This window comes from Gracilinanus agilis, chromosome 4 (assembly GCF_016433145.1).
Source record: "Gracilinanus agilis isolate LMUSP501 chromosome 4, AgileGrace, whole genome shotgun sequence".
Taxonomy (NCBI): Eukaryota; Metazoa; Chordata; class Mammalia; order Didelphimorphia; family Didelphidae; genus Gracilinanus; species Gracilinanus agilis.
In genome coordinates, this window is record NC_058133.1 from 492,084,518 (window position 1) to 492,098,940 (window position 14,423).

General features: G+C 36.8%; 1 protein-coding gene across 1 annotated transcript in view; it reads left to right on the forward strand.

Annotated features, from left to right (window-relative positions):
* The window catches only part of ULK2 (unc-51 like autophagy activating kinase 2), an 84,645-nt gene that overhangs the window by 31,673 nt on the left and 38,549 nt on the right, over positions 1-14,423 (forward strand). Inside the window, exons 7-12 of the mRNA XM_044672996.1 lie at positions 33-106; positions 1,346-1,447; positions 8,824-8,882; positions 9,644-9,726; positions 13,901-13,948; positions 14,311-14,399. Coding sequence (XP_044528931.1) covers positions 33-106; positions 1,346-1,447; positions 8,824-8,882; positions 9,644-9,726; positions 13,901-13,948; positions 14,311-14,399 — 455 coding nt within the window. The remainder of the gene's footprint in view (positions 1-32; positions 107-1,345; positions 1,448-8,823; positions 8,883-9,643; positions 9,727-13,900; positions 13,949-14,310; positions 14,400-14,423) is intronic.

The following is a 14,423-nucleotide window of genomic DNA, read 5'->3' on the forward strand; positions in this document are numbered from 1 at the left end:
ATTTATCATTTCCCTCCCATTTCTTGAAATAGCGGACTTTGGTTTTGCTCGTTATCTACATAGTAACATGATGGCCGCCACACTGTGTGGATCTCCTATGTATATGGTGAGTCTTATAGCCTTGTTTATTTAAAACTATAACTCGGGTATTATAAGCCAGAACTAAATGGTTGCTTTTCCCAGGAAGGATGATTATAAAAATTATGCATCTAGTTTTATAATAATTTCTAATGGGAAGAATATAACAATACAAACTATTTGGTAGTACTCTGTGGATATTTCTTCAGTAAATAGATGCATTCCAGCAAAGTTGACTGTAAAATGAATTCTTATAAAGCCAAATCTTTATAATGGGAATCAGGAGAAAAATATTGCCCAAGAAAGTGAACTCCCTAGTTTTCTGAGATGAAAACTTTTAATGAAGAGGTTAAAACAGACCTATAGCATAGTTGATGTTATGCCTCAAAATACCATTAGAAAACAAAACAAATGATCTTTTTAGTACTCTGGAACACACTCAACACCAGAAGAGGTTTTTCTTCTCTCGTGTTCTTTCTATGCAGCTTCTTTTAATTTGTGGATAAATTAGGACATTGGTCTCAGAGACAGTTAGAAAATGTATCCACTTCAGATATGGAAAATAAGTTTGGATTTTTAGAGGTGTTTCTCCTGGAACCTGAGACCTCTTTCATGGGAGGGAGGCCTCTGGTGCCACACTTGAAGGTCTTGGACCTTAGCTTTCTTCTCTCTCTTTATCTAAGGATTTATGGTATCTGAGAGAACTGGGTGAAAAAATCTTTTGGTAGTACATGAGGTACTGAACTCTATAAATACATCACTCTTCCTTTACAATTTCAAGCTTCCCAAAACACTGAAATGAATTTAATGTTCTTGATTATCTCTGTCACAATGATTTGCTGAAAATGGTAAGCATCTTGTCAGCCAGCTTGCTCCATGTGCTGGTAAAAGGAACCCAGAATGTGGTTGGCTCAAAACCAAATAATCCAAGATTAAATTATATTTAGTGTGATAAAAAACAAACTTATTTTCTGTATCAGTTTTACTTTCCTAATTAGGTTTTACAGAAGATATTTTTAAAAATTAGTTTGAATTTTTGAAGCATAAATCAGCTGCATCTTAAGGACAGACATCTGGACTTGAGCTAAGTAGCATGGGGGAAACTGGCTCTGGATTTGAAGTTTTCCAGGGAAAATAGATGGTCAGTCAATTCTTGATGGCACCCTAAGAAAGTATTATCACTTTTGTAATTTTTGTGGTGATGTTGAGGGGAGATAAATATTGTGACAGTAATTTTATGCCTTCTGTATTTTTCTGCCCTATCTAGGCTCCTGAAGTTATTATGTCTCAACACTATGATGCCAAGGCTGATTTGTGGAGCATAGGAACTGTGATCTATCAGTGCCTGGTTGGAAAGCCCCCTTTTCAGGTAGCATAATTTCTCTAATACTTGTTTCCGGGTTGTCTTTTTGTTCTAGTTAGTCCTCCCATCTTATTTTTAAGCTCTCTTCCTTCTGTCCTGAAAGTCACAGTGTTCCTTTGACTTGGAGGAGCTAGAGGGAGGAACCAGACAAGTTCTTACTCAGGTCTCTATTGAGTGGGCAGAAATGAATTGAGCTTCACTAGAACCTTCTGTCCTTTTGGCCCTTCCAGCCAGACTTAACACAAACCTAGCTACCATATTTCTTAGACTGGAGTTATGAGCAAGGACCAGGATTTCTGGACAAAATGACTGCCTGATTGGAGGCCAACTTCATATCCTTTCAGCAAAAGCCCATTATTCTCACTGGACTGAATAATGTTTAAGAAACCCAGTGAGAAACTAGAGTATGTGATTAATGCTCTAGAAGTGCACAAAACATCAACCTGAACCCTGTAGGCACTAGGAAGGGGATCCACATCAAATTTGGCTGACAAGCTGGCAGTCCTTCTTGCAAATACAGACCAGAGACAACCCAGGAAAGAGGCCTTGGAATCCCTGGCCATGGTGTCTAGGATGGTACTTGTAGAACTAAAGCATCCAGGGACTTCAGAGTCCCTAGAACTTAGGCCTGATGCACCAAAGAAGACCCTGAAGATGTAACACTGCATATCAAATATGCAGGGGGATCTAACCTTTCTAGATGGGGAAAGTGTAGGTATCCAGGTGACCCAGATGACCACCTGACCAGAAAGTATAGCAGGAGGCTGAACCATTCCTAGGCATAAAGTTCCAGTTCAGGAACTAAAGACTAAAGTTGAAGTAAACTAAAGATGCCACCAACTAGCATAAAAGTTATTATAAATCTATAATACCCTGAAAGGAAAAGAAAACAAAGTGAAGAATTTGTAATAGCTACAGATAGAAACTCAAAGAAAAATGGATTTTCCACGAGCTATCTATGACTACCCAGAAGTGAAGTAAAAGATTTAAAAAAAATGAAATGAAGAATTGGAAGAACATAGAAGAAAAAGTGGTATGTAAGTAATTGACTCTCTTAAAGCTAGAATAGACTAAAAATCAATCAGTAATTCCATGAGGCATTAAGAAATATTAGGCTAAAATCAAAACATAGCAAAAAATAGAAGAAATCTGATATGGGAAATAGGTAACAGTTAAAGGAGAGGTACTTTTAAGAATCATTAGACTCCTTAAAGCCATAATTAAAGGAAAAAGTCTGGACACTATATTTTGAAAATTCATGACTGAAAACTGACCAGATCTTTTAGAATCAGAGAACAAAGTGAAGATAGAATCCATTGATCATCTTCTAAAAGAAACACCTAAAGGAAAAATCCAAGGAACATCATAATCATAAAGTCTGGAGCTTCTATGTCCAAAAAAAAAAAAATACAGTCACTCAGAAAGGAGCAATGAGCCAAGACCTTCTATCATATTTAGAATACAATATTGACAAAGGCAAAATAGAGAAGCTTATGACCAAGAGGAGTAATTTGCCCTACAGGACTGAGTATAGTCACATGGGGAAGTCAGGGCCCTTTAGATGGAAGGGAGGACTTTCACACCTTTCTCATGAGCACACCAAACCCGAGTAGGAACTCTTGAGGGAAAAACATCTACCAGTAAAGAGTAATCAGAGCAGCTGGAAAGAGCTCTAGCATGTTGTCAGGCTAATGTTCTAATGAGGTAGTGGGGTTCTTTCTGAGCCTTGTGCCTGCCTGGGTTAAGGGCCCTTAGTAAGAGAAGCAACACCTGAAGTGGGGTTTAGGAAATAACTAGTGTAGAAAGGAGGAACAGAAAGGTGAGACTTGGTATTATTCATAATGGAAGAGAGTAAAAACAAGACTATACAAAGGTGGGAGAAGAGAGAGGGACTGGGGTGGGGACATCAGAGAAACCTTACCTCTATCTGAAAGGATAGTTGAACACACAAGAGTTGGTTGTAGAAATACATCAATACAATAGGGAAACAAGGGAAACTTAAGGAATGTGTAAGGGGTGAGGGGAGGATAATATTTGATCTTAATGATTACAAGCAAAACAAAATTCTTGTTTTTGAAGGGGGAATAAAAGGGGGAGAAAAGAAAGCAAAAAGCTAGAATCTAGGGGATGAGGGGACCTATCAGTTAAGGAATGACTGAACAAAGGTGATGAGTGAGTGTAATAGATAAGAAATGATGAGATTTCAGAGAATTCTGGGTAGTATGATTAATGCAAAATGATATGATCAGCACCAGGATGACAGTTTATATATAAGGACAACACACTGTTAAGAAAAACATTTTGGAAAGACCTGGGAAGTCTGACCAATGTAATGATAGGCCTTGTTTCCAGAAGACCTTTGAAACATGATGTCACCCATTTCTAGATAATGATGACATCTTGAAGCTGCAGAGACAGATATCTTTCAACATGGCCACTCTGTGCATTTGTTTTGTCTTACAAGGATTTCCTTTTTACTTGGTTTTTGATTAGGAGAATTTAAAGGAGGGGAGGGCTGCTGAGACATTTTGAAAACTACATCAAGAAGAACAGAGGGAAGCATAACTTCTCCAAAGTTCGATGGACAAGATAGTTTTGGGAGCAGTGTGTATGACATAGATACATTTTGAAAGAACCTGATTGTATTAGGTTGAGATTTGCAGTTTTAAATGCAGGCCTCCTTTTGTGTTCTGCGTATATGGAAATGCTCTTTTAAAAAATATCTGGAGGGGCTCTGGGTGCAAGACTCTTATTGCAGTGCCTGCAGTACTGCAGATTCAGGTGGTCTTCCTAGGGCATGGTCTCAGGGTTAGGAGGAGCATCAGCATACACCAGTGATTACAGCCACAGGGGAACAGGGGACCCTGGTCACAATTCTAAGGTGGAAAAGAATGCTGGTGGTTACTCTCAGACAACAGTATAGGCCAGACAGTATTAAACATACCTTTCTTTACATCATACCATTCTGGAAGAATTGAAAGCAGATAGATTCTCCAGAGCTAGATCTGAAAGCAAGCTGTATTCCCTTCATTACAGGCACAGAGATTTTTTAATTGAAAGAAAAGAAAAAGATTGGAAAATGAGCAAACAACAAAAAAAAACCCAACATAATTATTTGGTGAGATGGAAGACCAGAAGAAGACCAACAAAGTCAATACATCTGCATCCAAAGCCTCTAGGGAAAATTGGAATTGTTCTAAAACCCAAAATAGAATTAATGGAGAAGCCCAAAAAAGATTTTAAAAATCAAATGAGAGGCAGAAGAAAAATTAGCACAGCTGGGTAGCTCAGTGGATTGAGAGCCAGGCCTAGAGACAGGAGGTCCTGGGTTCAAATCTGGCCTCAGACACTTCCTAGCTGTGTGACCCTCGGGCAAGTCACTTGACCTCCATTGCCCACCCTTGCTACTCTTTGATATTTAACTCTTTAAAAAAAAAAAAGAAAAATTAGGAAAAGGAATGAGAGTGACACAGGAAAATCATGAAAAAAGAGTCAACAGGTTGGTAAAGAAGGCACAAAAACTACTGAAGAAATTAATAACTTTAAAAACAGAATAGACCAGTTGGTAAAAGAAACATGAAAATCCAATGAAGAGAAGAACTCATTAAAAAAGTAGAATTGGCCAAATGGAAAAAAGAGTTTCAAAAATTCATTGAAGGGAAGAATTTATTAAAAGGCAGAATTGGCAATATGGAAAAAGAGGTACAAAAATTTCCTTAAGAGGGGGGCAGCTAGGTAGCTCAGTGGATTGAGAGCCAGGCCTAGAGACGGGAGGTCCTAGGTTCAAATCCGGCCTCAGACACTTCCTAGCTGTGTGACCCTGGGCAAGTCACTTGACCCCCATTGCCTACCCTTACCACTCTTCCACCTATAAGTCAATACACAGAAGTTAAGGGTTTAAAATAAAAAAAAATTTCCTTAAGAAAAGAGCTTTTAAAAAGTAGAATTGATTTGAAAAGGAGGTATAAAAGCTCACTTAAAAGAATTGTGTCTTAAAAATTAGAATTGGATAAATAGAAGCCAATGATTCCATGAGATATCAGGAAACAATCAAAGTCAAAAGAATGAAAAAATAGAAGAAAATGTGAACTATCTCATGGAAAAAAGATGACCTGAAAAATAAATCCAGGAGAAATAATTTAAGAATTATTAGACTATCCAAAAAGTCATGATCAAAAAAAGAACTTAGACATCATCTTTCAAGAAATTTTCAAGGAAAATTGCCCTGATATTCTAGAACCACAGAGCAAAATAGAAATTGAAAGAATCCACTGTTGATATCTCCTGAAGGAAATGCCCAAAGGATAACTTCCAAGAATATTACAGTCAAATTCTAGAACTCCTAGGTTGAAAAGGAGAAAATATTGCAAGCAGCCAAAAAGAAATAATCACAGAGCCACAGTCAGATCACACAAGATTTACAGATTTTACATTAAAAGGATTAGAGAGTCTGGAATGTGATATTTTAGAGGGCAAAGGAACTAGCACTTCAACCAAGAATCCCTTAGCCAACAAAAACTGAATATAATCCTTCAGGGGATATAATGGGCATTCAGTGAAATAGAGGACTTTCAAACATTCTTGATGAAAAGACCAGATTTGAACAGAAAATTTGACACTTAAATATTAAGACTCAAGAAGTGTGAAAGGGTAAATGGGAAAGAGAAATCAAAAGACATTCAATAAGGTTAAACTCCTTTCATATCTACATGGGAAGATGATTCTTGTAATTCATAAAATAGAAAAAATAAAGTTAAGGCATGAGAGGAATGCATTGGGAGGAGGGGGAAAGGAAAAATAGAATGGGGTAAATTATTGCACATATAAAAGAGAGATGAAAACTTTTTTACCATGAAGGGGAAGATAGGAGAGAAAGAGAGGGGAGCACATGAACCTTATTGTTATCAGAATTGGCTCGATGAGGGAAGAACATGCAAAATCATTTGGGTATAGAAAGTAGGAGGGGAAGGGGGATAAGAGAAGTAGGGTGGAACTGATAGAAAAGAGGGCAAATTGGGGGAGGTGGTAGTCAGAAACTAAACAGAGGAAAATAGGATGGAGAGTAATATACAGTAATCATAATGGTGCAAAATATTTTTACAAGTCTTTAATGCTTCATTTCTCAAAATAGAGAAATGAGTTGAATTTATAAGAATATAAGCCATTCCCTAGTGGATGATAATGAAAGCTCTTTATAAGTAATGCAAAAAAATGTTCTAAGTCACAATTAATTAGAGAAACAAATTAAAACAACTCTGAAGTACCACCCCATACCTATTGGATTGACTATTGTGACAGAAAAGGAAAATGACAAAATTTGAAAGGGATATGGGAAAATTGAGATGCTAATGCACTGTTGAGGGGATTGTGAACTGATGGTCATTCTGGAGAGCAATTTGGACTTGTGCCCAAAGTGTTATAAAAGAGTACATATTGTTTGACCCAGCAATATTGTTATTAGATTTGTATTCCAAAGAGCTAAAAACCAAAAAGAAGGACATGTATGTACAAATATATTTGAAGGAACTCTTTGTTGGGGCAGAATTGGAAAGGGAGGGGATACTCATCAATTGGGGAATGGTTGAGTAAGTTGTAGTATGTGATTATAATGAAATACTATGCTATAAGCAATGACAAGCAGATCTGCATCTAGAGAAAGAACTATGGGAGTAGAAATGCATAAGAAAAATCTGTTTTGTCACTCGGTTATATGGGTATATGATTTGGGGTTGTAGTTTTTATAAATTTTTATTTTATTTTTTATTAAAAACTCTTACCTTCTGTCTTGGAGCCAAGGCAGAAGATTGATAAAGGCTAGGCAGTGGAGGTCAAGTGACTTGCCCAGGGTCACACAGTATGAAGTGTCTGAGGCTAGATTTGTTCCTAGGACCTCCCAGTCAACTCCAAGATGGGGAAGGGAAGAGGGGGAGGGAGAGAACATGAATCATGTAATTATGGAAAAATATTCTTAAAAAAAAAAAAAGAAATGACATGCAGAGGAACTCAGAAAAACCTGGAAAGACTTGCATGAACTGAAGGAGAGCGAAATAAAGAAAACCAGACGAACATTGTACCTAGTGATAGGAATACTGTACAATGGACAACTGTGAATAACAGCTATTCTCGGCAACAAACCTAAAAGACTCCTGATAAAAAATGCCATCTGCTTCCAGAGAAAGAACTGATGGGAGTCTGAATCTGGACCAAAGCAAACTGTTTTCACTTTCTTAATTTTTTTTGTCACATGTCCCTTCTATAAAAGGATTAATGTGGGAAAATGTTTTATATGATTGTACATGTAAAATCTTATCAGATTGCTTACTATTTTAATGGGGGTGGGATTGGCGGTGGGAGGGAGATAATTTGAGACCTAATAGTTTTTGAAAAATGAAACTTTTTACATGTAATTGGGGATATATATATATATATATATATATATCTTCTCCCAAAAGTGGGGGCCAATAATTAAGCTCAAAAGAAGAGGATTGCATTTGGGCTAATTTTGAACCGGCACCAGCAGTATAACCAGGTGCTGAGGAGTAGTGGTAGCATTACCTGCATAGTTAGACTTTTTGACCAAGATTTGGCCTAGGTTTGGTTCCTAGGTGGTAAATGTAAATTTAATTTTCACATTTATTAATTTATGAAAAAGACTGAATACAAGGTGGGATGGATTTGGTCAGGCATTAGGTAGAAAATTGTTCTTTATTTCTCCTTATTCCCATCTAAAGTCTTAGAGAATAATGAGAAATACTTTTTAATTTTTAATTTTTTTTTATTTTAAACCCTTAACTTCTGTGTATTGACTTATAGGTGGAAGAGTGGTAAGGGTAGGCAATGGGGGTCAAGTGACTTGCCCAGGGTCACACAGCTGGGAAGTGTCTGAGGCCGGATTTGAACCTAGGATCTCCCGTCTCTAGGCCTGACTCTCAATCCACTGAGCTACCCAGCTGCCCCCTAGAAATACTTTTTTAAATGACTGTCATAATCTTGATTATGAATTGTTCATGTAGTATATTCTTTGGACACATGATCATATTGCCCCAGTTTTCCGTGGCAGAGGTCATACTGGAACTTTAAATTGGAGGCAGAGACTAAATTCTATTCTTTTATTTGTCACTGATGTTTATTCCATATTTATTGTCTGAAGAGCACTTAATTTGTTGAAATTAGGGGGCAGAGACCAAGACTGGGATGTGTGTGTGGCCCCTCAGGGCTATAGAAGCTCCTGGGCAGTGACACTATGGGTTACCACAAAGACTGTGAAACCTCTGTAGTGAGATTCATATTGATTCCAAGATGTAGAAAAGCATTGAAATCTTTTGTCTGATTAAGAGACTGACATTAACTATTTATCTTCTCCCTCCCTCTTTTTTCTGTAGGCCAATAGTCCACAAGACTTGAGGATGTTTTATGAAAAGAATAGGAGTTTGATGCCTAGGTATGTATGTTTGTTAGATATCTGAAAATATGTCATTATCTGAAAACTAGAAATTTATTTTCAGATTATTTTTAGTATGGTTATTTTGACCTTTAATATCATCTGCAAGAAATTTAATTCATCAACATCCATGGGTTCAAGTATTATCTTGTTTAGATGATTGCCAGGTTTAGCCCTATTCTTATTTTTTTTAAATTTTTAACTTTTTTTCAAATTTTTATTTAAGTATTTTCCCATAGTTACATGATTTATGTTCTTTCCCCTTCCTCCCTCCCAGAGCCAGCAACCAATTCCACAGGGTTATACATGTATTATCACTCAATACCTATTTCCATATTAATCATTTTTGTAATCTTTTAAAAACCAAACCCCCACATCCAACACCCATATAAACAAGTGAAAAATCAAATGTTTTCCTTCTGTGTTTCTATTTCCACAGTTCTTTCTCTTGATGTGGATAGCATTCCTTCTCATAAGTCCGTTGGGATTGTCCTGGATCATTGAATTCCTATTAGTAGCAAAGCTGATTACATATGATCTCCCCACAATGTTTCAGTCTCTGTGTATAATGCTTTCCTGGTTCCTAGTCTTTTGGGCTCTGATCTTACATCACTTGATTGCCTTTTGGACATTTCAAACTGGATGTCCTGTAGATATCTCAGATTCAGTATATCTAACACAACTGATTATTCTGTAACTCCCCCACTTCCAAATTAACCAATATACTCAGTTTATATATCTTTTCCTTCCCTTTTTCCTAGTATCCCCAGAGAAACATCACCATATTTGGCTAATCTTCTCTTGGGTTTGCTTCAGAGAAATCAAAAGGACAGAATGGACTTTGGTATGTCATGTAAACTTTCTTTAAGCTTTCTAATGTGCAGAATGAAGTGCCTAATTAGGGTTATGTATTTATAATGACCAATGCATTTTGTATTAAAGTTTTAGAAAATATCGGTGCTTTTTGTTACGCTAAGTTGCTTCCCAATAACTCCCTTTCCCTGTAGATTTCTTCCTTATCATAATGGAACTATGTAGAGAAGCAGCCTTGGAGGAGTGAGCTGGTCTGGGAGGCAGGAAAATTTGGGCTTTTGCCCCACCTCCAATATTTTTGGCTCTGTGACCAAGTGAAAGGGATAGAACTTGCCAGTGACCAGCCAAGTAGACACTAATCTGCACCGACAGAAAGAGATTTTTTCCTAGGAATTTCTCAGACCAAGGAATCACAAACTTCTCTGTAGTTTAAACAAAACTTTGGTAGGACCTTTGTTGTAAAATCCTCTAAAATTATTATTTTTATTCTTCCTATTAATATGTGGTTCATGAAAAAGAAAACAAACAAACCTAGGATGTTTCAGGGTTACTTGTGTAGCTCTGTTTGAGAAATATCACCTGCTACTAGTTGTGGGAATTGAATAGCCCACAGTGACTCCCATCTTATAATTCAGTTCTGGAGCTAGCTCAGTTTCCTTTCTACTCAGTTATGAATCTAGTTCAATTTCTGTCTTGTGAAAAAACTTTATTCAGTTTTGGGAATCGGGAATGAACTTTGTTGCTTTGTTTGAACCTCATCCTGGGTGACTGGGAAGCTGGGCCACCTATACTTGCACTTTTGAGATTCTTAAACTAGGGACCTAGGTCCGTGTTGACAAACCTATGCATGCCAGAGGGGGCTGCTCCCTTCTCACTCTCCCTGCATGTCTGAGGGCATTTCTTACATGGCCCACCCCTCTGCCCAGCAGCCCAATGGTAATGCTTCCTCCCTCTCTTGCCTGGGTAAGGTGGGGAGCTCACATATGGCAGTTTGGGCACTCAGTCTATAACTCGCCTACACTGATCTAGGTTGTGGTGACCAGAAATCCTGTCAGATCCAGAGATTGCTTCATGGAGTTTTCTTACAGTTGTACATTTTAAGTAACCTATGTGTCTTTTTTTTTTTTTTTTTTAAAGCCCTTACCTTCCATTTTAGAATCAATACTGTGTATTGGTTCTAAGGCAGAAGAGCAGTAAGGGTTAGGCAGTGGGGGTTAAGTGACTTGCCCAGGGTCACACAACTAGGAAGTGTCTGAGGCCAGATTTGAACTTCTTATCTCTAGGCCTTGCTCTCAATCCACTGAGCTACCCAGCTGCTCCCCTCAACCTAAGTGTCTTATCTGAAATCCCATACTGGCCAGTTATTGTTCCTTTGATTGCTTATTTGGGAGGAAGTGAGACACCTCTTTTTCTGATTTCAAAGAACTGCACCTGTTCACTCTCCCCTTCTCAACCTGGAAAGTCTCTAATCTTTCCTTCAAATAGAAATCAGATCACCTAATTTTGTATCCTGGTTTAATGTTTTCTTTTAATTAATTGTTCTTATTTGATTGCTTTTAAAAGAATTTTTGGTTTCCTAATTACACGTGATAACAATTTTCATCATACGCTTTCTGACATTATAATATCTAAACTGTCTCCCCTCCCGCATCCCTGTCCCCCAGATGGTAAGCATTTTTATTTGGGTTATATAAAGGTATGATCACATAAAACATTTCCATATTGATCATTATTATGAGACTACTCTTATAAAATCAAAACCTCAGAAGAAAAACACAAAGTAAAGTGAAAAATAGTATGCTTTGATCTTCATTCAGATTTTGTCAGTTGTAGTTCTTTTTCTGGAGGTAAATAGCATTCTTTGTTATTAGTCTGCTTCACAACTGTCTTGGATCATTCATTGTATTGCTGAGGGTAGTTAACCTTTCTGTTAATATTCTGTTAATATAGAATATTGCTGTTACTGTGTACAATGTTCTTCTGGTTCTGCTCACTTCACTTTGCATCTGTTCATACAAATCTTCTCAGATTTTCCTGAAACCATCTTGCTCATTATTTCTTATAGTGCAATAGTATTCCATCACAATCATATATCACAGTTTGTTCAGCCATTCCCCAATGAATGGACATCCCCATAATTTCCAGTTCTTCACCCCCTCAAAAAGAGCTGCTATAAATGTTTTTGTACAAATAGATCCTTCCTCCTACATTAAATTTTTTTTTTTCTTTTTGGGATAAAGACCTCCTCATGGTGTTACTGAATCAAAGGCTATGCAGTTTTATAGCCCTTAGGGCCATGTTTGTGAACCTATGGCATGGAGTGGGGGTGGCTCCTTTCCCCCCTCTCCATGCATGCCTGAGAAAATTTTTCACATGACCCACTCCTGCCCAGCAGCCCAATAGGAGTACTTCCTCCCCCTCCTGTCTGGGGCAAGGTGGGGGGCTCACATGAGGCATGAGGACTGTAGTTTGGGCACTTGGTCTCTAAAAGGTTTGCCATCACTGCAAATTGTCTTCCAGAATGATTTGATTAGTTCACTACTCTGCCAATAATGCATTAGTGTCCTAATTTTCCTATATCCCCTCCAACATTTATCACTTTATTGTCATATTAATCAGTCTGATGGTACCTCAAGAGTTATTTTGATTTGCAATGGTGATTTGGGACATTTTTTCATGTGATTATCGTTCACTTCAATTTCTTCATCTGAAAATTGCTTCTTCATGTCCTTTGACCATATTTCAATTGGAGAACGACTTGTAGTCTCATAAATTTGGCTCAGTTGTCTATATATTTGAGAAGCGAGGCCTTTATCAGAGAAATTGGTGTGTAAACATTTTTTATATCTACATCAAATACCCGTTTGGGTGTGAGACGTTGGTCTAAACCAAGTTTATGCCATACTGTTTTCTAGTTTTTCTAGCAGTTTTTGTCAAATAGTGAGTTCTTGTCCCAGAGGCTAAGATCTTTAGGTTTATCAAATACTAGATTGCTATGGTCGTTTACAATTGTATATTGTGTATCAAATCTATTCCATTAAATAAACCATTTTTATTAGCCAGTACCAGGTTATTTTGATGATTATTTCTTTTTAGTACAGTTTAAGATCTGGTACTTCTAGGCCACCTTCCTTACTTATTCAGGGTCTTTGGATTTAGTGAGGTGTCCATTGACTGGCATATTATACCTGTATTGCTAATAAATTCTGTAGCTTGGATTGTTTTCTTAGTTATTGTTAATTATCCAGCACACAATGAAATCAAAGGTTCCGTCCAAACCCCACCTGCTCTCAAACCAAAAGGCTTTTTTGTGAAGTAGTAAATGTAGAGAATATCTGGTTTCAGTTTACCATTCTTTTTTTCTTTTTGTCATAAAAGTATATATTGTTTTCATTGCTGTAAGGGTAGTGAAAACTATAGGAGATAAATATATAAATGGACATGCAGGGAAAGTCATTCAAGGTGGAATGTACATAGTAAGGCATATAAGAGTTATAAATGTGCTTTATGACATTGGTGATTTTCCCAGTTTAATTACTGGAATTTTTTGTTTTGGATCTCCTCTTAGGTACTTAGTGGATGCTACCATATGTTTATGACAACTATAAAAATTGCAAATGTTTCTTTTACTAAGTTAATGACCAATTAATTGGCTAAACAAAATTAAGGAGAATTAATATTGCTTATTAAATTGTGAAACCAGCTGTATAAACAACTCAGCTGGAATTAGAGAAGAGAATAAATTGTATAATTCATCTGCCAGAATCACTTTTCATTTAGATAATAAAAAACTTAGTCTGATCTACTCCTAGGCAAAGACTCTAACTTAAGGTTTTCAACAAGAGTTCCATAGAAAAAAAGTGTTTTGAAAATGGCTAGAAGAAGAAAAGGTATTTGTTCAAGTGATCTTAGAATTAAAAATTTTGCTTTTTATGGAATAAAATAGCTTTTGCAAGTCCATGATATATATTTTTTAGAATTTTGAAGCAGGGATGTTTGTAATAGTCTTAATTGTTTTTTGAAAAAGAAGTTGGTTAGGAAAAGAAAACCATTTTTACACGAAGGAAACAGAAGCAATCTTTTGTCCAATTTAGCCCCATTTCTAAGCTCCAGAGCATTAGAAATCCCAATTCTTACTTGCTTTATTGGGCTATAATTATAGTCTTGTCTGATAAAACTCTTTTTTTTGTTTTTTTGTTTTACAGAAGCATTTTTTAGTCATCCTTTTCTTGAACAAGTTCCAGTGAAAAAATGTAAGTAGCTGCGTTTATTCAATAGGATTATGCCATATTTAGGGTGATTCACCCAAGAGAAACTTGTGCTTATAATAATCTTAGTGAAACTTTTTGATTATTTTGCATTATAATTGAAGTTAGGATTTTTTAGTAGGAGGTTTTTTTTTCTCTTCCTCCTATTCCACTAAAATTTTTTTATCTTGGGGAACCAAAAACATTTGCTCCATTTTAAATGAATTTCACATGAGTTTTAATGAGTGAATGACATTTTTGAGAGGATAAGAGCAGCACTAAGTTACAACAGTTTAGAGAATTTTTCTTTTGGAGAATTCAGATACTAATTTAAAAGTAAGTGACCTCTCTCCTGTTTTTTTCTCTAGCCTGCCCAGTGCCAGTACCCATCTATGCCGGTTCAGTTTCTGGCAGTTCTTGTGGTAGCTCTCCATCTTGCCGCTTTGCTTCTCCACCAGTGAGTTCTGGTTTACATTTAAAA